The 25,886-nt window shown below is 46.8% G+C and overlaps 2 protein-coding genes across 2 annotated transcripts in view; one reads left to right on the top strand and one right to left on the bottom strand.

Annotated features, from left to right (window-relative positions):
* LOC126214861 (calexcitin-2-like) overlaps nt 1-25,886 on the top strand; it is a 425,189-nt gene that overhangs the window by 51,073 nt on the left and 348,230 nt on the right. The gene's annotated exons all lie outside the window — the stretch shown is intronic.
* Nucleotides 14,992-25,886, bottom strand: part of LOC126215011 (E3 ubiquitin-protein ligase DTX1-like) — a 96,948-nt gene continuing 86,053 nt past the window's right edge. Inside the window, exon 3 of the mRNA XM_049941636.1 lies at nt 14,992-15,145. Within this exon, the coding sequence (XP_049797593.1) occupies nt 14,992-15,145 (154 nt within the window). The remainder of the gene's footprint in view (nt 15,146-25,886) is intronic.

The raw sequence follows: 25,886 nt of genomic DNA, 5'->3' as shown, positions 1-25,886 counted from the left end.
CTCGTGATGGGCTCGCTCGATCCAGCACCTAATATCGATCTTCGCGCTACATCTTTGCCGACTGGTGTGCTGGCGACAGCTTATGCCAGCAAAGTTGGTAAGTGTGAGGCCAACTGAGGAGCCACTCAATTGAGAAGTAGCAGCTCCGATCTCGTAAACCGACACGTGTACTGACCTCACACCCCTGCATAGCCGCATCCAGTGACGCCTTTGGGTGAGGATGACACGGCGGCCGGCCGGTACAGTAGGGCCTCGGTGGCAATCGTCACGGCGTTTGCAATAGCTAACCAGGCTATTCAAATTTATTGCTAGAGGTAACGCATAAAGCAAAATCAGACAAAGAGAAAAACTAGACTACTGGCCATTAAAATTGCTACACGACGAAGATGACGTACTACAGACGCGAAATTTAACCGACAGGAAGAAGATGCTGTGATATGCAAATGATTAGCTTCTCAGAGCATTCACACAAGGTTGGCGCCGGTGGCGACACCTACAACGTGCTGACATGAGGAAACTTTCCAGCCGATTTCTCATACACGAACAGCAGTTGACCGGCGTTGCCTGGTGAAACGTCGTTGTGATGCCTCGTGTAAGGAGGAGAAATGCGTACCACCACGTTTCTGACTTTGATGAAGGTCGAATTGTAGCCTATCGCGATTGCGGTTTATCGTATTGTAACACTGCTGCTCGCGCTGGTCGAGATCCAATGACTGTTGGCAGAATATGGAGTCGGTGGGTTCAGGAGGGTAATACGGAACGCCGTGCTGGATCCCAACGGCCTTGTATCACTAGCAGTCGAGATCACAGGCATCTTATCCGCGTGGCTGTAACGGATCGTGCAGCGACGTTTCGATCCCTGAGTCAACAGATGGGGACGTTAGCAAGACAACAACCATCTGCACGAACAGTTCGACGACGTTTGCAGCATCACGGACTATCAGCTCGGAGACCGTGGCTGCGGCTACCCTTGGCGCTGTATCACAGACAGGAGGACCTGCGATGGTGTACTCAACGACGAACCTGTGCGCACGAATGGAAGAACATATTTTCGGATGAATCCAGATTCTGTTTACAGCATCATGATGGTCGCATCCGTGTTTGGCGACATCGCGGTGAACGCACATTGGAAGCGTCTATTCGTCATCACCATACTGGCGTATCACCCGGCGTGATGGTATGCGGTGCCATTGGTTACACGTCTCGGTCACCTCTTATTCGCATTGACGGCACTTTGAACAGTGGACGTTACATTTCAGATGTGTTAGAACCCGTGGCTTTACTCTTCATTGGATCCCTGCGAAACCCTACATTTCAGCAGGATAATGCACGACCGCATGTTGCAGCTCCTGTACGGGCCTTTCTGGATACAGAAAATGTTCGACTGCTGCCCTGGCCAGCACATTCTCCAGATCTCTCACCAATTGAAAGCGTCTGATCAATGGTGGCCGAGCAACTGGCTCGTCACAATACGCCAATCACTACTCTTGATGAACATGTGATATCGTCTTGAAGCTGCATGGGCAGCTGTAACTGTACACGACATCCAAGCTCTGTTCGACTCAATGCCCAGGCATATCAAGGCCGTTGTTACGGCGAGAGGTGGTTGTTCTGGGTACTGATTTCTGAGGATCTATGCACCCAAATTGCGTGAAAATGTAATCACGTGTCAGTTCTAGTGTAATATATTTGTCCAATGAATATCCGTTTATCATCTGCATTGCTTCTTGATGTAGCAATTTTAATGGCCTGTATTGTATATTACCTTTCTGCATTTCCTTGTGTTGTCACTTGATGTTCTGGGCATTGTGCCACCATATAATTTAATACTTATTTATTAGTGACAAATATTTTTTTTTCTTTTGTTCGACCTTGAGCAAACACAATTTTTCTTCTTTTCCTTGTCTTTCAACCAGACGTGATTCGCTGAAGTTACACCATCTTGAGTGGGTTGTTTCATTTGTTTCTCTTAATCAAATAGCGGGAAAAATTCTTTTTTACTGTCCGTACATGTACAGTTTCATTTCTAACTAAAGTATTCGCGAATTGAAGGAAAAAATTATAGCTTGTCAGCACATGCTCTGTTTTTTGTTGCTTTCTATTCTATGAATTGTAACTATTATTCATTTACAGTTTGTAATGTGTCACTACAGACAACAAAATAAAGTTATTTAAACCGAAATCACACCTGGTTCTCGCTTACAATGTTTTACGCCGTTTTCATATTGATACCTAATTTCGCACCCTAACAGCAGGAAATATGAAACTTGTACCATTCATTGTTCTTTAGCGGTGTTTTGGAGGGTACTGGAAATGTACGTTTGAAAGTCGTTACTCCACTCTGTCTCTTTTGTTTATTACAGCTTTCAGGCTAAGCGGATTTCGGCAGACGCTATTATGTGGCGACAGCGGTACATATACCACATGCGCTTGATTGCATTAGAAAATGTAAAACACGATGTATTGCGTAATAGCAAATTATATAATCATAATCGATCCAGGTCATTAAATCAGTACACTGAGGGAGTACTAAAGGAACCAGTGACAAATTTACAAAGCGAACTAGAAGTCAGAAGAAGTAACAAGACCTTAGCAGTTAGCCGATGGCGTTACGACTCAGTCGGATACGGCAAACGAGTTGGAAGATAAGCTGAACGTAATGGATAGTGCCTTTAAAAGAGGTTTAAGATGACTATAAGCAAAATTAAAACTATCGTAATGCTACGTAGTCGAATTAAAGCAGTGAGTGCGGAGGTAATGAGAGAAGGAAACGAGACACCGGCAGTAGTAGGAAAGTTTTGCTATTTGATCAGCAAAATAAACTGATGATAGGCGAAGCGTTTTCAGCCAGAGAAATTTTGTTAAAATCTGTTAGGCTTCTCTTTTGTTGCTCACTTAATTGGCCATTAGTTCTCGCATTGTCGATGATGGACAATTTCGTCGTTAATGTTATTCGATGATCGATTGTGTAGAGTTCATTAAGCATAACAGTTTGAAATGTCATTGTTAATTTATTATATCCTTAATCAAAATGCATTTCCGAAGTACACTGAAGTGCCGAAGACACTGGTACAGGCATGCGTATTCAAAGACAGAGATATGTAAACAGGCAGAATGCGGCGCCGCGGTCGGCAACGCCTATACAGGGTGTTACAAAAAGGTACGACCAAACTTTCAGGAAACATTCCTCACACACAAATAAAGAAAAGATGTTCTACATCTACATCTACATTTATACTCCGCAAGCCACCCAACGGTGTGTGGCGGAGGGCACTTTACGTGCCACTGTCATTACCTCCCTTTCCTGTTCCAGTCGCGTATGGTTCGCGGGAAGAACGACTGAAAGCCTCCGTGCGCGCTCTAATCTAATTTTACATTCGTGATCTCCTCGGGAGGTATAAGTAGGGGGAAGCAATATATTCCTCATCCAGAAACGCATCCTCTCGAAACCTGGCGAGCAAGCTACACCGCGATGCAGAGCGCCTCTCTTGCAGAGTCTGCCACTTGAGTTTGTTAAACATCTCCGTAACGCTATCACGGTTACCAAATAACCCTGTGACGAAACGCGCCGCTCTTCTTTGGATCTTCTCTATGTTATGTGGACATGTGTCCGGAAATGCTTAATTTTCATGCTAGAGCTCATTTTAGTTTCGTCCACCAATGCTCAATGGAGCACGTTATCATGATTTCATACGGGATACTCTACCTGTGCTGCTACAATATGTGCCTTTACAATTACGACCCATCATGTGGTTCATGCACGATGGAGCTCCTGCACATTTCAGTCGAAGTGTTCGTACGCTTCTCAACAACAGATTCGGTAACCGATGGATTGGTAGAGGCGGACCAATTCCGTGGCCTCCACGCTCTCCTGATCTCAACCCTCTTGACTTTCATTTATGGGGGCATTTGAAAGCTCTTGTCTACGCAACCCCGGTACCGAATGTAGACACTCTTCGTGCTCGTATTGTGGACGGCTGTGATACAATACGCCATTCTCCAGGGCTGCATCAGCGCATCAGGGATTCCATGCGGCGGAGGGTGGATGCATGTATCCTCGCTAACGGAGAACATTTTGAACATTTCCTGTAACAAAGTGTTTTAAGTCACGCTGTTACGTTCTGTAGCTGTGTGTTTCCATTCCATGATTAATGTGATTTGAAGAGAAGTAATAAAATGAGCTCTAACAATGAAAGTAAGCGTTTCCGGACACATGTCCACATGACATATTTTCTTTCTTTGTGTGTGAGGAATGTTTCCTGAAAGTTTGGCCGTACCTTTCTCTAACACCCTGTATACGACAACGAGTGTATGGTGCAGTCGTTGGATCGGTCACTGCCGCTACGATGGCAGGCTATCAAGATTCAAGTCAATAAACGTGGTGTTGTAGTCGGCGGACGAGCGGTGGGACACAGCATCTCCGAGATGGGGATGCAGTGGGGAGCCGGCCGGAGTGGCCGAGTGGTTCTAGGCGCTACAGTGTGGAACTGCGGGACCGCTACGGTCGCAGGTTCGAATCCTGCCTCGGGCTAGGGTGTGTGTGACGTCGTTAGGTTAGTTAGGTTTAAGTAGTTCTAAGTTCTAGGGGACTGATGACCTCAGATGTTAAGTCCCATAGTGCTCAGAGCCATCTGAACCATTTTTCAGTGCGGGTTTTCCCGGGCCACCATTTCACGAGTGTACCGAGAATATCAGGAATCCGGTTGAACATAAACACTCCGACATCGCTGCGGCCGGAAAAAGAGCCTGCAAGGACGAGACCGACGACGACTGAACAGAAGCGTCCGATGTGACGGAAGTGCAACCTTTCCGCAAATTGCTGCAGAATTAGATGCTGGGCCGTCAACAAGTGCCAGCGTGCGAAACATTCAACGAAAGATCATCGATATGGGCTTTCGGAGCCCAACTCGTGTACCCTAGATGATTCCACGACACAACACCGACATTGGACTGTAGATGGTTCAGATGGCTCTGAGCACTATGGGACTTAACTTTTGAGGTAATCAGTCCCCTAGAACTTAGAACTACTTAAAACTAACCTAAGGACATTACACACATCCATACCCGAGGCAGGATTCGTACCTGCGACCGTAGCGGTCGCGCGGTTCCAGACTGTAGCGCCTAGAACCGCTCGGCCACTCCGGCCGGCGACTATAGATGACTGGAAACATATTGCCTGGTCGGACGAGTCTTGTTTTGAACTGCATCGAGCGTATGGACTTGTAGGGATATGGACACAACCTCATCAATCCTTAGACCCTGCATGTCAACAGCGGATTGTTCAACCTGGTGGAGATTCTGTAGTGGTGTGGGGCGTGTGATTTTTGGAGCGGTATGGGACCCCTGATACGTCTAGATACGACTGACTGGTGATACGTACGTAAGCGTCTTATCACCTACATTCGTTCGTGTCCATTGTCCATTCCGACGGACTTGGACAATTCCAGGAGGACAATGCGACACCCCACACGTCCAGAATTCTTATAGAGTGGCTTCAGTACTGACAAGGGAAGGCCACGACGCCGAGATCACACATTTCCTACCGACATTGTACTCATTTTAGTACACCTTTAAAACAAGATAACGTACAAGTACTTCACTAGTCTGATGGTTCCGGCGAAATCGGAAGACAAGTTTTGCGCGTCTATTGTGTGGCCTATGTAACTGTGCCTAGGTGCGTGGCGTTAGAGCTCATAGTGGTGACGTGGTTAACGTTCGCTCTACGTAAGATGTATACGTATGAAGCGACTGTTCGACTCCGGCTCGAACGTAATTTTTAATGTACATTTTTTTATCACTGCTCATAGTATTTAATAAATATGACATTTGAGACGTAATAGAATTTGAAAGAACCGCGTGTACATGTATGTAGTTTTACTGAATTTAATGCCTGTTTGGCTACTTACTATTTCTAATTAAATTTAATTATTAAACATACTTATAGCTACTGACAAGCAAAAGAAGACACGCATAGTGTCTTCCTGAAAATGTATGTCTGTCGCGATCTGCGAAATCCCTTATAACACTCAATCTGGTGAGGTACCCAGAACTACTTTGCAACTCGCCGCTTCGAGCTGTAGACAGAGAGGGAGGCCCGTTTGCCACTTAAGCAAAGAAGCTGAGAGACGCAGCAAATGTAGCAAAAAACGAGCAGTGTAGGTGCAAATTAAATTTTTTTAATATCACCGAATTCACGTTTATACTACAAAAATTAAACTTGAGCGGCAACCGAACCGTGACTTCAAAGACGTTCGTCTAACTACTTTTTTAAATCTCGTGTTATTCGATATTGTTCGTTGCCTTCTTTCGCGGCGGACGTCCCATGAGACCCGTTCAAGCGTATCGACGACCCATTCCCTCAGTTCTCTCATGACGGACGACAGCTGACCGTCCGACCGAGCACTCCGAGCAACCGCGCCGCCACCACGCTAGCGTTTCCGACCTGCGCACAGCCAGATGCGTAAAAGTGAAGAGTAGTGCACCGTAGTGCCTACTAAAAGTACACAAAGTTCGAAGTAAATCGTTGGTCCCATCGTCGCTGCCTCCCCTTGTTAAAGAAATGGGACGTAAAAAATTCAATGGAAGCGCAAGTACGACTCGCAAGCGACCACGGATCCTCTGACATCGGTGTAGTCGAGGCCGTTTTAGGCAAGCGCCACTTACAAGCGAAACTCGTTTCGTTGTACTGAATTCGTGTACGACCGTAAACGCAGCGGAAGCAGTGTAAACCTTGCTGACACACAGTGGTTACTGTTACTACAAGCCACACCACAAATTGGGAAACGGGGCCAAATTTCTAGTAGTTTACTGTCGGGTTGACATTTTCACACAAATGTTTTATTCAGTCTTATAGAAACTAGCAGTACGGCAATAAACAGCCTTTTAAACACGCCGCTAACGCCAATCAAGTAATTTATAGCAATGCATCAGTTTAAAAAATTTAAAGAACGTTAGTAAACAGGCTACTAAAGTAAATACAGAACTTTATTAACAAAGTACGGTGAGGTAGTGAAGCTACCAACACCGCCATTAAAAAAAAGAAAATCAGAGGTCTCAGCAAACACGCGATTAACGGCAATAAAGGAATGGGGAAATTAAAAAAGTTTTTAAACAAAAGTGTCCTGGAATATCATTAGAACATAACAGATATGACGGATCCGTCTAAGACGGCCACAAATCACCCACTCATGGATGCTCAGGCTGGGCAGAATACTGACCAATTTAAATACGCCCGTAAACACAATTGCCTCTCTCAGGCTGGTCACTGCACCGACTTTTAGCCAGCGAAAACTTGTTATAAGATGGCTTAACCTGCTGACAGAATTAGAGCTAACCTCGTGCAAGGAAACATTACACCACACAGTCCTGAATGAGCGACCACACGATCGACCAACAAGAAGCACGAATTTACTCAGAACCCACGACAGAATAGCGAAACAAACTGCAAAAACCACGCCTCCCATCGGAACGTAACGAGAGGAGGAGGAAAGATGACTGCCGGGACAGGAAACCCGGTCGCCGGAGGCCACAAGGCAGAAGAGACGCTGGTTGCACAAAATTATTACTTAATGATTAAACCTTCCGCGAACTTAACCTGCAATTATGCTCGAACAGGCAATACACGACCCTCCGATGGCCAGGATCCACACATCCGACCGCGCACGCGTCGCCAGCGTACCCAATGCGCCACGGTCACGCGACAACACGCTCCGTCACCGGAGTCCACGTCTTCTCTGCTATTCTGTATGCAACCAACCCGCGGGGAGGTCTTCTGTCGACCCGCTCGTTACACACGACCGACCGACCACGCCTGCTCCGCGCTGGAGAGCCACACTGCCGTGTCCACCACACTCTCTCTGCGCGCAACGCCCCTACTTCCGCGCCACCACACCAAGTTTACAACCGGTCAACGATCTCACTTCCTCCATAGCAGTTTCCCGGAAGCAGAAGCGCAGATATCGATAGGAGAGGGAAAAAGACAACCGAGCAGCCACTTAATGACAGACAAGATATCAGACAAACATGTCAGGGGAAGAAAAGGAAAACGCGTGCAATTTAAACACAAGGTGTAGCACGAGTCGATACACGCCTCACTTCCTTTCTTCATTCTGTGAAAGTCAAAGTCGTGTCTGGAACGAAAGTCCTGCTCACGATTCTGCCTGTATGTTTTTATTTGCCCGTCGCCTTCAGTCAACTGCTTTTTGCAGGTCGGTTATTGTCGGCCACGATTGTTTAGACGTCGACGATGTGGAACTGAAATGGGAGCGGTGTGTTTGCCAATATCTCGCAGCTCGCTCCCCCCCCCCCCCCCCCCCCCTCTGGTGGCAAACAGCGCCAGCTGTCGCCGCGACGCCACCGGCTAATGTCGCGCCCCCCTCTCTTATCTTATCTCGCCTCGTCCAGCTGCCGGGACACGCGATCCCGCCTGCAGTAGCCGCGCCCGCTATCGCTGCACGTCGCAGGTTGCTGCACCTCACACCCGCTGTCGCGCCCCACACATCTCATAACATGCCGACGGCTCGGCTAATGTCTGAAGTCGTATCTAGACGTGTCAGCGGTCCCATATCACTCGTACTGCACACGCCCCACTCTAACAGGTGTACCGTTTAGTTGTACCGGTATGAAACGAGCGTTTTTTTGTGAAAATGAAACACTAATTTTGAATTGAAAAGTAAAAAACATTTTATTCAAAGTACTGACCATTGCTTTCTATACATTTTGACCACCTTTCTGGCAATTTGTGGACTCCACGCCAGTGCAAATATTCGTCTTTTGAAGCAAACCAATCAGACACCCAATTTTCTACTTCTTCGTACGAATCGAAGTGTTCCTCAGCCAATGCGTGTCCCATTGACGAAAACAAATGGTAGTCGGAAGGGGCCAAGTCTGGTGAATACGGCGGGTGGGGTAGCAGCTCCCAGCCAAGTGTTTTCATTGTATCCTGAACCAGTTTTGCTTTGTGTGCAGGTGCATTGTCGTGTAAAAAAATTACTTTGCCATCTCTTCTGGCCCATTCTGGTGTTTTTTCGATCAATGCGTAGGTCAAATTGATCATTTGTTGTCTGTAGCGATTAGTATTCACAGTTTCATCGGGTTTTAGAAGCTCACGATACACCACACCTTTCTGATCCCACCAAACACAGAGCATTGTCTTCTTGCCGAATCGATCTGGTTTTGCAGTCGATGTTGATGGTTGTTCCGGATTAACCCGTGATTTTTCCCGTTTAGGATTCTTAAAAATAAATCCATTTTTTCATCGCCAGTAACAATTAGATGCAAAACTGATTTTCTTTCATGTCTTTGAAGCAAAATTTGACAAATGTTTCTTCGGTTTTCCATCTGTCTTTCATGGAATTTTCCCATAGCTTTCAAACGGTCAGAAAATGTTCGTTGTGCAACATTTAGCATTGCTGTCACTTGCTTCTGATTCAAAGTATCATCTTCATACAATATTGCATGCAATTCGGCATCTTCGAACTTTTTTGGTGGTCTTCCACCTTCTTCATTTCTTACATCAAAATCATTATTTCTGAAACGTTGAAACCATCTTTTGCATGTTGCTTCTGATACAGCATGATCACCATACGCCTCGACAAGCATTCGATGTGACTCTGCAGCACTTTCTTCCAAATGAAAACAAAAAAATAATGCTTTCCGCAAATCATCACTTTCTGGCACAAAATTCGACATTGTTAAAACGATGAAAACATATGATGTTGTTTGTTCCATGACTTGATGTATACTAAATATCTTCGACAGATGTCATACCAACCAAACAAAAAAAATTAAGGCTCGTTCACAACAAATGTTCCCTGTCGACACATTTGTATCTTAACGCTCATTTCGTACCGGTACACCTGGTATTAGGGAGCCTCCGCCAGCTTGAACAGTCCCCTGCTGACATGCAGTATCCATGCATTCGCGAGGTTGTCTCCATACTTTTACACGTCCATCCGCTCGATTCAATTTGAAAAAAGACTCTTCCTCGGTGTTGACGGCCCCAGGCGAAACGTAAAGCTTTGTGTCGTACAGTCATCACAGGTACTCTAATTTTACATTCGTGATCTCCTCGGGAGGTATAAGTAGGGGGAAGTAATATATTCGATACCTCATCCAGAAACGAACCCTCTCGAAACCTGGACAGCAAGCTACACGTCGATGCAGAGCGCCTCTCTTGCAGATTCTGCCACTTGAGTTTGCTAAACATCTCCGTAACGCTATCTCGATTACCAAATAACCCTGTGACGAAACGCGCCGCTCTTCTTTGGGTCTTCTCTATCTCCTCTGTCAACCCGACCTGGTACAGATCCCACACTGATGAGAATACTCAAGTATAGGTCGAACGAGTGTTTTGTAAGCCACCTCCTTTGTTGATGGATTACATTTTCTAAGGACTCTCCCAATGAATGTCAACCTGGTACCCGCCTTACCAACAATTAATTTTATATGCTCATTCCACTTCAAATCGTTCCGCACGCATACTCCCAGATATTTTACAGAAGTAACTGCCACCAGTGTTTGTTCCGCTATCATATAATCATACAATAAAGGATCCTTCTTTCTATGTAATCGCAATACATTACATTTGTCCATGTTAAGGTTCAGTTGCCACTCCCTGCACCAAGTGCCTATCCGCTGCAGATCTTCCTGCATTTCGCTGCAATTATCTAATGCTGCAACTACTCTGTATACTACAGCATCATCCGCGAAAAGCCTTCGGCTGCAAAAGCCCATATCGATGATGTCTAGTTGAATAATTCACACGCTGACACTTGATGACTCAGCACTGAAATCTGCGGCGATTTCCGGAGGGGTTGCACTTCTATCACGTTGAACGATTCTCTTCATTTGTCGTCGGTCCCGTTCGTGGAGCATCTTTTTTCGGCCGCAGCGATGTCGGAGATTTGATTCCGGATTCCTTCGGTACGCTCGTGAAATGGTCGTACGGTAAAATTCCCACTCCATCGCCACCTCGGAGATGCTGTGTCCCCTTCGCTCGTGCGCCGACTGTGACACCACGTTCAGCCTCATCTCGATAACCTGCCATTGTAGCAGCAGTAACCGACCTAACAACTTCCCCAGACACTTGTTGTCGTATATAGGAGTTGCCGATCGCTGCACCATGATCTGCCTGTTTGCATTTCTCTGTATTTTAATACGCATGCCTGTAATAGTTACTTTGCTACTTCAGTGTATTTTTTGGTTATACTTCCACGCCTTAGAATCGCATTGATGTGACAACCTGTGAAAAGCCTGGATAAGCACATTTTGCCGTGCAAAGCGCCCAGAGCGATGCAGAGAGACAGCCAGTGAGGGCCTGAGTGAGCCGCGCTGACTCCAGGGCAGCGGCCAGCTGCCCAGCCTTTCTGCCCTGAGCATCCACTGTGCGAACAGCCCGGTCGACGCGTTCCACGACTGTCTACTGGGCCTAAATTCGAGCAGCCTGTTGGAGTACTGTAAGACTCTGTGCGAATCAACATGGATTCCGGAAACAGCGATCGTGTGAAACCCAACTCGCTTTACTAGTTCATGAGACCCAGAAAATATTAGATAGAGACTCTCAGGTAGATGGCATTTTCCTTGACTTCCGGAAGGCGTTCGATACAGTTCCGCACTGTCGCCTGATAAACAAAGTAAGATCCTACGGAATATCAGACCAGCTGTGTGGCTGGATTGAAGAGTTTTTAGCAAACAGAACACAGCATGTTGTTCTCAATGGAGACACGTGTATAGACGTTAAAGTAACCTCTGGCGTGCCACAGGGTAGTGTTATGGGACCATTGCTTTCCACAATATATGCAAGTGACCTAGTAGATAGTGTCGGAAGTTCCATGCGGCATTTCGCGGATGATACTGTAGTATACAGAGAAGTTGCAGCATTAGAAAATTGCAGCGAAATGCAGGAACATCTGCAGCGGGTAGGCACTTGGTGCAGGGAGTGGCAACTGACCCTTAACATAGACAAATGTAATGTATTGCGAATACATAGAACGATTTGAACTGGAATGATCATATAAAATTAATTGTTGGTAAGGCGGGTGCCAGGTTGAGATTCATTGGGAGAGTCCTTAGAAAATGTAGTCCATCAACAAAGGACGGTGGCTTACAAAACAATCGTTCGACCTATACTTGAGTATTGCTCATCAGTGTGGGATCCGTACCAGGTCGGGTTGAAGGAGGAGATAGAGAAGGTCCAAAGAAGATCGGCGCGTTTCGCCACAGGGTTATTTGGTAAGCGAGATAGCGTTACGGAGATGTTTAGCAAAGTCGAGTGGCAGACTCTGCAAGAGAGGCGCTCTGCATCGCGGTGTAGCTTGCTGTCCAGGTGCATTTCCAGATGAGGTATCGAATACATTGCTTCCCCCTACTTATAGCTCCCGAGGAGATCACGAATGTAAAATTAGAGAGATTCGAGCGAGCACGGAGACTTTCTGGCAGTCGTTCTTCCCGCGAACCATACGCGACTGGAACAGGAAAGGGAGGTAATGACAGTGGCATGTAAAGTGCCCTCCGCCACACACCGTTGGGTGGGCGTACGGCATCCTGCCGAGGAGGAAGAAACTGCACGTAGGGCGGACGTTGTCCCCGAGGACAGATGCGTAATTGTGAGGATCCACTGTACCCCGCGGAATGACGAGGTAGCCCACGAAAACATTCCCCATAGCACTCCCTCCTCTTTGCTGGCTGTTTGCTTCCAGACACAGGGTCCCGGTTTCAATTCCCGGCGGGGTGAGGATTTTCTCCACCCGGGGTTTGGGTGTTAGTGTTCTCCTCATCATTCGGGAAGCGGTGAGACTGGAAATGGAAAGATTCGGAACTTGTACAGGCGCTGAGACCACGATGTTGAGCGCTCCACAAAACAGCGTCATCATCATCACCGTTCTTGTTGTCACGGTCTCCAGTCCAGAGACTGGTTCGATGCAGCTCTCCATGCTACTCTATCCTCCGCAACCTTCTTCATCTGCCAGTACCTACTGCAACCTACATCCTTCTAAGTCTGCTTAGTGTATTCATCTCTTGGTCTCCCTCTACGATTTTTATCCTCCACGCTGCCCTCCAATACTAAATTTGTGATCTCTTGATGCCTCAGAACATGCCCTACCAACCGGTCCCTTCTTCTAGTCAAGTTGTGCCACAAACTTCTCCTATCCCCAATCCTGTTCAATACCTCCTCATTAGTTATATGATCTACCCATCTAATCTTCAGCATTCTTCTGTAGCACCACGTTTCGAAAGCTTCTATTCTTCTCTTGTCCAAGCTATTTATCGTCCATATTTCACTTCCATACATGGCTACACTTCATACAAATACTTTAAGAAACGACTTCCTGACACTTAAATCTATACTCGTTGTTAACAAATTTCTCTTCTTCATAAACACTTTCCTTGCCATTGCCAGTCTACATTTTATATCCTCTCTACATCGACCATCATCAGTTATTTTGCTCCCCAAATAGCAAAACTCCTTTACTACTTTAGGTGTCTCATTTCCTAATCTAATTCCCTCAGCATCACCCGAGTTAACTCGACTACATTCCATTATCCACGTTTTGCTTTTGTTGATGTTAATCTTATATCCTCCTTTCAAGGCACTGTCCATTCTGTTCAACTGCTCTTCCAAGTCCCTTGCTGTCTCTGACAGAATTACAACCACTGCTTCCCTTTCATGTCCCTCGACTGCTATAACTGCCATCTGTTTTCTGTACAAATTGTAAATAGCCTTTCGCTCCCTGTATCTTACCCCCGCCACCTTCAGAATTTGAAAGAGAGAATTCCGTTCAAAAGTGTCAAAAGCTTTCTCTAAGTCTACAAATGGTAGAAACGTAGGTTTGCGTTTCCTTAATCTAGCTTCTAACATAAGTCGTAGGGTCAGTATTGCCTCACGTGTTCCAACATTTCTACGGAATTCCCTGAGGTCGGCTTCTACCACTTTCTCCATTAGTCTGTAAAGAATTCGCGTTAGTATTTTGCAGCTGTGGCTTATTCAACTAATAGTTCGGTAGTTTTCACATCTGTCAACACGTGCTTTCTTTGAGATTGGAATTATTATATTCTTCTTGAAGTCTGAGGGTATTTCGCCTGTCTCATACATGTTGCTCACCAGATGGTAGAGTTTTGTCAGGACTGGCTCTCCCAAGGCCGTCAGTAGTTCTAATGGAATGTTGTCTACTCCTGGGGCCTTGTTTCCACTCAGGTCTTTCAGTGCTCTGTCAAACTCTTCATGCCGTATCGTATCTCCCATTTCATCTTTATCTAGATCCTCTTCCATTTCCATAATATTGTGCTCAAGTGCATCGCCCTTGTATAGAGCCTCTATATGCTCCTTCCACCTTCCTGCTTTCCCTTCTTTGCTTAGAACTGGGTTTCCATCTAGGCTCTTGATATTCATACAAGTGGTTCTCTTTTCTCCAAAGGTCTGTTTAGTTTTCCTGTAGGCAGTATCTATCTTACCCCTCGTGAGATAAGCCTCTACATCCTTACATTTGCCCTCTAGCCATTCCTGCTTAGCCATTTTGCACTTGCTGTCGATCTCATTTTTGAGACGTTGTATTCCCTTTTGTGTGCTTTATTTACTGCATTTTTATATTTTCTCCTTTCATCAATTAAATTCAATATCTCTTCTGTTACCGAAGGATTTCTACTAGTCGTCTACTAGCCATCATCATCTAATGTAATTTATTGATACAGTTGTGTATTGCATATTGAAGTTCGTAACGTCATGCAATAGCATGATGAGAGAAAGATACCCAAGAGAGAGGAGGAAAGAGAGAGAGAGAGAGAGAGAGAGAGAGAGAGAGAGAGAGAGAGAGAGAAAGAGAGTGAGAGAGAGAGGGAGGGAGGGAGACCTGCTGGCGGTGTACCGCCACTCCGCTGCGGTAGGCCGACCCGCAGCTCTGCCAAAGAGCGGCGGCCCCGGCACAGAGCCGCGAGGAACGCCGAGCTCGGCGTTCCGGGCGAGCGCCGGATGTTTGCAGGCAGCGATCCGGGACGCTATGTTAGAAGGCGGTGCGCACAGCTCCGCTTCAAACGCTGTCCCCGCCCCGGCAGGTGTAGCCAATTAAGCGATCCGCCCGATGCTGGTTCTGCTGCCCGCAGGCTCAGCGGCAGCGGCATAATTCCATTCTTACCGTCTACCGCGAGCTGCCTGCAATATTCAGGAACACAAAAGACAGTGCGTACAATGGGGCAAGGAAAATTCACGGTGATCAAAAAGTCAGTATAAATTTGAAAACTTAATAAACCACGGAATATTGTAGTTAGAGTGGTAAAAATTGAGACACGTGCTTGGAATGACATGTTGTTTTACTAGAACCAAAAAAAACAAAGTTCACAAAATGTCCGACAGATGGCGCGTGACAGATCTCTTGTGTGCGTCGTTTGGTAATGATCGTTTGCTTAGCCGCCACTTTCGTCATGCTTGGCCTCCCAGGTCCCCACACCTCAGTCCGTGCGATTATTGGCTTTGGGGGTTACCTGAAGTTGCAAGTGTATCGTGATCGACCGACATCTCTAGGGATGCTGAAAGACAACATCCGACGCCAGTGCCTCACCATAACTCTGGACATGCTTTACAGTGCTGTTCACAACATTATTCCTCGAGTACAGTTGAGGAATGATGGTGGACATATTGTGCATTTCCTGTAAAGAACATCATATTTGCTTTGTCTTACTTTGTTATGCTAATTATTGCTATTCTGATCAGATGAAGCCCCATCTGTCTGACATTTCTTGAACTTTTGTATTTTTTGGTTCTAATGAAACTCCATGTCATTCCAAGCATGTGTGTCAATTTGTACGTATCTACATTATTCCGTGATTTATTCAGTTTTCAAATTTATACTGACTTTTTGATCACCCGGTACTCTGCTCCGAGACATGGGAGGACAGCAAACACTGGAAATTTACTTACCGTACGTGTATATAGTAGCGAGAATACATCTCCGGGAGCATTTTCAGTGGGTGAGAGATGTGGATATGGAGCTGGACTGAGGCAACTATACAACACAGACTGTATGAACGTATGCCAGGACAGCATGCGATACATGTGGTCTGGCGTTATCTTGTTGAAAGATAACATCACGGAGACCTCCAGAATACGGTACGACCACTGACTCCTACAAGTCTGAACTGTACTTAACAAACACAATGCATATATTCGTACTGGGGTAACTAAACAACACACACTGTATCTATACGAAGACAGTAACTTGTTCTCGAAAGAACAGTTACTGTTGATGACCGTGCAGCTTTTACCTGTCGGCAGCTGAGGTTTTCAGTTAGTCATCATTTATCCCGGGGAAAAGCTGCACGGTCATCAACAGTAACTGTTCTTTCGAGAACAAGTTACTGTCTTCGTATATATAGTTAAACGCTACCCAGCCATTGACCTTCGTCTGTGCGAATGCGCACAGGTTGCCCAAACTCTTACCGGAATCGCCAAAGCGTGCGCGAGTAATGAGTGGTTGGGCAAATGTCTATAAGGTACAATACATACGTAGAATTGTGGACAGTTGGGAATGTGAGTCTCACGGGAAGCGTGCAAGGGATAAGTCCCTGCAGTCGCGCTATTCATCTGTGTCCTCGGTGGCTCAGATGGATAGAGCGTCTGCCATGTAAGCAGGAGATCCCGGGTTCGAGTCCCGGTCGGGGCACACATTTTCAGCTGTCCACATCGAGGTATATCAACAACACCTATCGGCAGCTGAGGTTTTCAGTTAGTCATAATTTACACACTGTATCAATGTATGGCAGGACAGCACGCGATACATGTGGTCTGGCGTTATCTTGATGAAAGATAACATCACGGAGACCTCTCGAACATGGTACGACCACTGACTTCTACAAGTCTGAATTGTTCTTAACAAACAGTATGCATAAAGTCGTACTGAATAATTCGGACAATGTTGCAAATGGTAAAAAATACAGTGTTCAATTATGGTTCCAGTCCTAATCCATATACCCTACTGGCCATTAAAATTGCTACACCACGAAGATGACGTCCTACAGACGCGAAATTTAACCGACACGCAGAAGATGCTGTGATATGCAAATGATTAGCTTTTCAGAGCAATTACCAAGATTGGCGCCGGTGGCGACACCTACAACGTGCTGACATGAGGAAAGTTTCCAACCGATTTCTCATACACAAACAGCAGCTGACCGGCGTTGCGTGGTGAAACGTTGTCATGCCTCGTGTAAGGAGGAGCAATGCGTCCCATCAGGTTTTCGACTTTGATAAAGGTCGGATTGTAGCCTATCGCTATTGCGGTTTAACGTATCGCGACATTGCTGCTCGCATTGGTCGAGATCCAGTGACTGTTAGCAGAATATGGAATCGGTGGGTTCAGGAGGGTAATACGGAACGCCGTGCTGGATCCCAACGGCCTCGTATCACTAGCAGTCGAGATGACAGGCATCTTATCCGCGTGGCTGTAACGGATCGTGCAGGCACGTCCCGATCCCTGAGTCACCAGATGGGGACGTTCGCAAGACAACAACCATCTGCACGAACAGTTCGACGACGTTTGCAGTAGGATGGACTATCAGCTCGGAGACCATGGCGCGGTTACCCTTGACGCTGCCTCACAGACAGGAGCGCCTGCAATGGTGTACTCAACGACGAGCCTGGGTGCACGAATGGCGAAACGTCATTTTTTCGGATGAATTCAGGTTCTGTTTACAACATCATGATGGTCGCATCAGTGTTTGGCGACATCGCAGTGAACACACATTGGAAGTGTGTATTTTTCATCGCCATACTGGCGTATCAGCCGCCGTGATTGTATGGGGTGCCACTGGTCTTGTTCACATTGACGGCACATTGAACAGTGAACGTTACATTTCAGATACGACCCGTGGGTCTACTCTTCATTCGATCCCAGCGAAACGCTACATTTCAGGAGGATAATGCACGACCACATGTTGCTGGTCCTGTACGTGTCTTTCTGGATACAGAAAATGTTCGACTGCTGCCCTGGTCAGCACATTCTCCAGATGTCTCACCAATTGAAAACGTGTGGTCAATGGTGGCTGGGCAACTGGCTCGTCACAATACGCCAGTGACTACACTTGATGAACTGTGGTATCGTGTTGAAGCTGCATGGGCAGCTGTACCTGTACACGCCATCCTAGCTCTGTTTGACTCAATGCCGAGGCGTATCAAGGCCGTTATTACGGCGAGAGGTGGTTGTTCTGGGTACTGATTTCTCAGGATCTATGCACCCAAATTGCGTGAAAATGTAGTCACATGTCAGTTCTAGTATAATACGTTTGTGCAGTGGATATCCGTTTATCATCTGCAATTCTTCTTGGTGTAGCAATTTTAATGACCAGTAGTGTATATGTGAATGACCATCAGCTTAAAATTCAACCAGCAGACAGTACTAGTGTCGTAATAAATCCCATTAGAGAGAAAGCAGCAGTAGAGGACGTTAATGGTGTTTTACAAAAATTGTTAAATGATTCTCTGAAAGTGTAGTATCGGTAACTTTTTAGAAAAGACACTATGTTCAGTCCTGTACAACAAATAAGTGTACCTGCAGTTGATGTGTGACATGAATGGGATCTAGTAAATACAGTAGAACACTCCAAATTTTTAGGTGTACGTACTGATGAAACCTTGAAATGGGAGATGCATATTACAGAGCTTATCAAAGAATGTGTGCAGCTAATGTTGCTCTTTCTTTAATTGGTAGTCTTGGAAACAAACAAATCAACGTCCTCATATGTTTCACAATTTCCACTCAATCTTATGGAACAATTTGTGAGGTAACTCACCACTTAGAAGGAAATACTGACAGCACAAACTGTAAGCAGTTCGACATTTCAACTACAACTTCACAATACGTATATTCATTGGTGAAATTCCCTATTCTTCTCCAACTGTGATGGATTATTTATAGTGAAATCCATACCTGCAACACCAGAGGAAGTAGAGACATTTTCACTGAGGCGACAAAGGTCATGGGGTGCTCAAATGGCTCTGAGCACTATGCGACTTAACTTCTGAGGTCATCAGTCGCCTAGAACTTAAAACTAATTAAACCTAACTAACCTAAGGACATCACACACATCCATGCCCGAGGCAGGATTCGAACCTGCGACCGTAGCGGTCACGCGGTTCCAGACTGAAGCGCCTTTAACCGCACGGCCACACCGGCCGGCGTCATGGGGTGCCTCCTAATAGCGTCTAGTGCAGCTACTCGACGTGATATGGACTCGACAGGTCGTCGGGGGCTGCTGGTTCTCTGCAGAAATATTGTGCCATGCTGCCTCTACAGCCGTCCATAATTGCGAAAGTGTGACCTCTCAATTGTGTTCCATAAATGTTCAATGGGATTCATGTCGGCCGACATGGGTGGCCACATCATTCACTCGAACAGTCCAAAATGTTCGTAAAACCAATTTCGAACAATTGTCGCTCGGTGACATGGTGCTCTCCCCCATCTACAGGGTGCGTCAAAAAAATGTATATACACTTTGAAGCGTCATATAAAATTTATTTCCCGTCCTACAATGTTAAATTTCTGGGAATGTACTTTTCAAATGTGATTAATGTTCAAACTAGTGACCTTCAGCATCAATACATTTCTGAATACGAGTCACCACTGATTCCGTACATCGTACCAAAGTGTCCAATGAGATTTCTGCGCACACCGCCTGAATCTCATTCCAAAGTGTGTCCAGGTTACGTGGTTTACGTTTGTACACCTCATCTTTTACCGTGCCTCGTAAGAAGAAATCCAGCGGCGTGAGGTCTGGAGAGCGTGCAGGAAACTCGATTGGTCCCCTGCGTCCTATCCACTGGCCTGGCACATTGTGATCCAGGTATTCTCGTACGTCCCTATGATAGTGCGGCGGGGCGCCATCTTGTTGGAAATAAAACTCATCATTACCGTATAATGCACGAATGGCAGGGAACATGGAGTCAGCAAGCATTGTTAGGTACGTTTCTCCATTAACAGTACCTTCAAAGTGGAAAGGCCCAATGAGTCCCCTTGCAGACAAACCACACCACACATTTACACCAGGCAAATTCACAGCCTTTTCAACTGTAATGTGACGATTATCTTCAGCCCAGTACACACAACTGTGGCTATTGACAGTTCCATTGAGTTTGTATTGGACTTCATCCGACCAAATTATGCTACCCATAAATCCCGGTTCACGTCTCACCATCTCCTGAACCCATTCACAAAATTCTAACCTTCTATCTGGATCGTCGTCACTTAGCTGTTACACCAGCCTCGGAATGTACACGCGAAACTTGCCTTTTTTCAGAATGCGTAGCACATTACCAGAACTTCATTACTCTCACGTGCCGCTTGCCTTGAAGATTTTTGAGGTGAACGCTCAAACAGTTCCAAGCCCGCAGTTGTGGGGAATCATCACTTGTAGCTGATCGACCTTTATGCACATCACACACTGTTCCACGAATTTCGAATTTATCTCGTAGACGTGTAATTGTTAACCTTGAAGCTGTTTCTGTACCATAGTCACTTCTCCACTGTCTTCGAACCGCAGCTACGTTCTAAAACTTCCAGCACCACTTAATTATCTGCTTCCGCGCTTCGAAGCTCAAACGCACGTTCGCCATGTTGCAGTTACTTCCTTGCCACTGCTGCCACTTGTTGAAGAAACATAACATTACTTTCTCACAGTTATTTAACCTTGTAGAACGGGAAATAAATTCTCTATGACAGTTCAAAGTGTGTGTACATTTTTTGACGCACCCTATATTCAATGTAAACACAGTCCACACAAGCTTGCACAGTGCCTTCTTGACAGCCTGAGTCCATGGCTTGGTGGGCTCTGTGCCACATTCGAACCTTACCAACAGCTTTGACCAACCGAATTCTGAACTCGTCAGACCAGGGCACGGTTTTACAGTCATCTAGGGTCCAACAGATGTGGTCACGAGCCGAGGAAAGGCGCTGCAGGCGATGTCGCGCCGTTGCCGAAGGCTCTTGCGTCGGCCGCCCGCTGCCACAGCCCGCTGCGCACGTTCCGCTGCACTGTCCTAACGGATATGTCCGCCCTGCACCGCACACTGGTTTCTGCGGTCATGTCAAGGAGTGTTGCTTGTCTGTTTGCACCTACAACTATCTCTACGCAGACGACGCTGCTGTCGATCGTTTAGTGGAGGCTGTTGGCCGCTGCGTTGTCCTCGGTCAGACGTAATATCTGGAATTTAGTATTCTCGGCACATTCTTGACACTGTGGATCCCGGAATATCGAATTTGCTAATCATTTCCGAAATAAAATTTTCCATGCGCCTAGCTCCAACTAATATCCCGTGTTGGAAATCTGTCGATTCGCTTGGTGCGGCCATAGCCACGCCGGAAGCCTCGCATTGACCACCTGTGGCTACAAGTGGCAGATCCGCCACGCAGCTTCCTTCTTAAACGTTGTGTCTGCGGTATTAGGCCAGCTGCACGATATCGCTATCCCGTGACGATAGAGCAACGGTGTTGACGTGGAGTTGTCAGTACTCAAAATGTTCAAATGTGTCTGAAATCTTATGCTAAGCTCATCAGTCTGTAAGCTTACACACTAGTTAAGCTAAATTATCCTAAGGACAAACACCCACACCCGTGCCCGAGGGAGGACTCGAATCTCCGCCGAGATCAGCCCTACAGTCCGTGACTGCAGCGCCTCAGACCACTCGGCTAACCCCGCGCGGCTTGTCAGTACTAACAGACAAGTAACACCTCGTGAAATAACCGCAGAAATGTGGACCGTACGACGCTGGAATCCTCTAGCACAGTGCAGCGAAATCTGGCGCCAGTGGGCCACGGCAGCAGGTGACCCTCAGCTAACAACGCGACATCGCCTGCAGGGGCCTTCCTGGGCTCTCGACCGTATCGGTGGGACCCTAGACGACCGGAAAACCGTGGCCCGGTCAGACGAGTCCCCACTTCAGTTGGGACGAGCTGACGGTAGGATTGGAGTGTGGCGCAGACCGCACTAAGGCACGAACCCGAGTCGGCAAGAGGTCACTGTGCGAGCTGGTGGCGGCTCCGTGATGGTGTCGCACGGAGTGGACCGGGCCCCCTGGTCCAGCTGAACTGGTCACTGGCAGGAAGTGGTTATGCCTGCTTGCAGGCAATACGCAGCTACCGTGGATTTCATGTTCCCAAAAAACGATGAAATTTTTATATATAGCAATGCGGCATGTCATCGGACCACAGTGGTTCGTGATTAGTTTGCAGAACGCACGGGCAGTTGGAGCGAATTATTTGCCCATCCAGGTCGCCTCACATGAATCCCATTGAAAATTTGTGGTACGTAATCCGTAAGTCTGTTTGTGCACAGAATCGCACACCGACAACCCTTCCACGGTTATGGACGGCTGTAGAGGCGGTCTGGCTCAGTACTGGTGCCACGTCGAGTCGCTGCACGACGCTGGGAGCCCCCGCCCCCGCGGCCTGCCTCACCTGAGAGCACGCCTGTTTTTGTAATACGTGTGGATGTCTTAACTGTCTCTTGAAGCTGGAGATGTTATTCAGCTGTCTAACATAATGCGGGCGGTTATTCCGCAGTTGGGTTTCTGCTACTGAGACGGACTTCGAGAAAGTGGCTGAACGATGCAGTGGCACAGAAAAGATTTTGCTCCGATGAGAATGGGCGTTTTTCCTTGTTGTCCAGACAGGGCGTTAAGGTTAAGGAGAGATATGGGGGAGAGTGATCTTTGGATAGGGTGGATAGCAATGTGCGGCTGCTTGCTGATGATGCTGTGGTGTGCGGGAAGGTGTCGTCGTTGAGTGACTGTAGGAGGATACGAGATGACTTGGACAGGATTTGTGACTGGTCTAAAGAATGGCAGCTAACTCTAAATATAGATAAATGTAAATTAATGCAGATGCATAGGAGAAAGAATAGTGTAATGACTGAATACTCCATTAGTAGTGTAGCGCCTGACACAGTCACGTCGATTAAATATTTGGGCGTAACATTGCAGAGCAATATGAAGTGGGACAAGCATGTAATGGCAGTTGTGGGGAAGGCGGATAGTCGTCTTCGGTTCATTGGTAGAATTTTGGGAAGATGTGGATCATCTGTAAAGGAGACCGCTTATAAAACACTAATACGACCTATTCTCGAGTACTGCTCGAGCGTTTGGGATCCCTATCAGGTCGGATTGAGGGAGCACATAGAAGCAATTCAGAGGCGGGCTGCTAGATTTGTTACTGGTACGTTTGATCATCACGCGAGTGTTACAGAAATGCTTCAGGAACTCGGGTGGGAGTCTCTGGAGTCAAGGAGGTGTTCTTTTCGTGAATCGCTACTGAGGAAATTTAGAGAACCAGCATTTGAGGCTGACTGCAGTACAATTTTGCTGTCGCCAACTTACATTTCGCGGAAATACCATAAAGATAAGAAAGATTAGGGCTCGTACAGAGGCATATAGGCAGTCATTTTTCCCTCGTTCTGTTTGGGATTGGAACAGGGAGAGAAGATGCTAGTTGTGGTACGAGGTACCCTCCGCCACGCACCGTATGGTGGATTGCGGAGTATGTAGATGTAGATGTAGTGTTCGTTGATAAGACAGTAGAGGAGTCACAGGGTGTGGAAATCTCTGCCGTTCAATGTACATTCATTTCCTCTGGAGAACTCCTTTTATTCTATGGACGAAATTCTGTTCGCAAAGCGATAGCGTAAAAAAAAGACTTCTTTTTATGTGCAGTGGCATGATAAGGATTATAAAATAATATGTTCATCAATGTTAAGACTAATAATACAGTGAAGACCCAAAGAAAATGGATAATACCGTGTAGGCCTTCGCGAGCACGCGAAGTGCCGCATAACGACGTGACACGGACTCGACTAACGTCTGAAGTAGTGCTGCAGGGAACTGACACCGTGACTCCTGCAGACCTGTCCATTAATCCGTGAGAGTCCGACGGGGTGCAGATCTCCTCTGAAGAGCACGCTGCAGGGCATCCCAGATATGCTCAATAATGTTCATTTCTGCGGAGTTTGGTGGCCAGCGGAAGTGTTCCTCTGTAACAATTCTGGACGTGTCGGGTGTCGCATTGTCCTTCTGGAATTTCCCAAGTCCGCCGGAATGCACAATGCAAATGAATGGATGAGGGTGATCAGACAGCATCCTTACATACGCCTCACCTGTCAGAGTCATGTCTAGATGTATCAGGGGTCCCACACCCTTGCAGCGCCTCCACCACATTGAACAGTCGCCTGCTGACATGCAGGGTCCACGGATTCATGAACTTGTCTCCATACCTGTACACATCCATCCGCTCGATGCAATTCGAAACGGGACTCGTCTGACAAGGCGACATGTTTCCTGTCATCAACAGTCCAATGTCGGTGTTCACGGGCTCAGGTGAGGCGTTAAAGCTTCGTGTCGTGCAAACATCAAAAGTACGCTAGTGAGGCTTCAGTTCCGAAAACCCATATCGATGATGTTTCGTTGAATGGCCCGAATGCTGACACTTGTTGATGGCCCAGTATTCAAATCTGCAGCAGTTTGCGGAAGGGTTGCACTTCTGTCAAGGTTGAACGATTGTCTTCAGTCGCCTCGGTCCCGTTCGTGCAGGATCTTTTTCGGGCGCCGGCGATGCCGGAGATTTGATGTTTTATCGGATTCTTGACATTCACAGTACATACGTGAAATGGTCGGACGGGAAAATCAGTTCATCGCTACCTCGGAGCTGCTGTGTCCCACCACTCGTGCGTCGACTATAACGCCACGCTGAGACTCAGCCAAATCTTGATAACCTGCCACTGTGGCAGCGGTAACCGATCTAAATGCCGCAGACACTTATCGTCTTATATAGGCGTTACGGACCGTAGCGCCGTATTTTGCCTATATATATATATATATATATATATATATATATATATATATATATATATATTTGAATATGCATGCCTATGCCAGTTTCTTTGGTTCTTCAGTGTATATATCCTGTAAATTGACTGTTCGCATGTTGTTTTGATGAAAGAGTCGTTCAGATCATCCACTGGTCATGTAAGTTACTAAGAAATGTAATGGTTGTTGTCCAAATTGTCCATTATTCGAACCGGAGATCATAGCATTGTGTAGTAATGCTTTTCTTTTTTTTTTTTTTTTTTTGTGTTTAGGGCGCTCAACTACTAAGGTCATTAGCGCCCAGTCACAAACGTTAGTGCACTAATAGCGTAGAAAAACGCAAGGGGGCAACATCAGAAAGTACTTACAAAGACGGAGTCAAACCAAATAAAACAGATAGATCTTTTTGGACAAGTCCGTCAGTGTAACAAAACGAAGGACACGAGCAGCTGCTCGAGCGTCGTCAGCTAAAAGTCCCTGTAAGGTAGACGGCAGACATAGGAGAACACGAGGGTGAATAAAACGGGGACAGGACAATAAAACGTGGCGCACCGTCAATAGATGACCACAGGGGCACTGCGGGGCGGGGTCACCGGACAGCAGGTAGCGGTGGCTAAAGCGGCAATGCCCAATCTGCAACCTGGCCAAAATGACCTCCTCTCGCCGCGAAGGGCGTGAGGAGGTCGTCCGAGCCGTCGGGGTCGGTTTGATGCGCCTAAGCTTATTTTCACGGAGAGAGGACCGAGCCTCGTGCCACAATGATGAAACGCGCCGACAAAGAACCCCACTAACATCAGTTGATGGGACGCAAAAGGAAGTTGTCCGAGGCAGGAGGACAGCAGGCTTGGCCGCAGCATCAGTGGCTGCGTTCCCAGGCACACCGACGTGGCCAGGAATCCACAAAAAAGGGACACGAGCGCCGGTATCAGCTAGCGGCTGAAGGGACCGCTGAATCCGCTGCACGGGAGGGTGGTCCGGATACGGGTCACGGAGACTCTGAATGGCGCTCAAGGGATCAGAGCAGAGCGAGAATGACGATGGCGGCGGATAT

The sequence above is a fragment of the Schistocerca nitens genome, chromosome 12 (genome assembly GCF_023898315.1).
Source record: "Schistocerca nitens isolate TAMUIC-IGC-003100 chromosome 12, iqSchNite1.1, whole genome shotgun sequence".
NCBI lineage: Eukaryota > Metazoa > Arthropoda > Insecta > Orthoptera > Acrididae > Schistocerca > Schistocerca nitens.
This window is presented reverse-complemented; position numbering and strand designations above follow the sequence as displayed.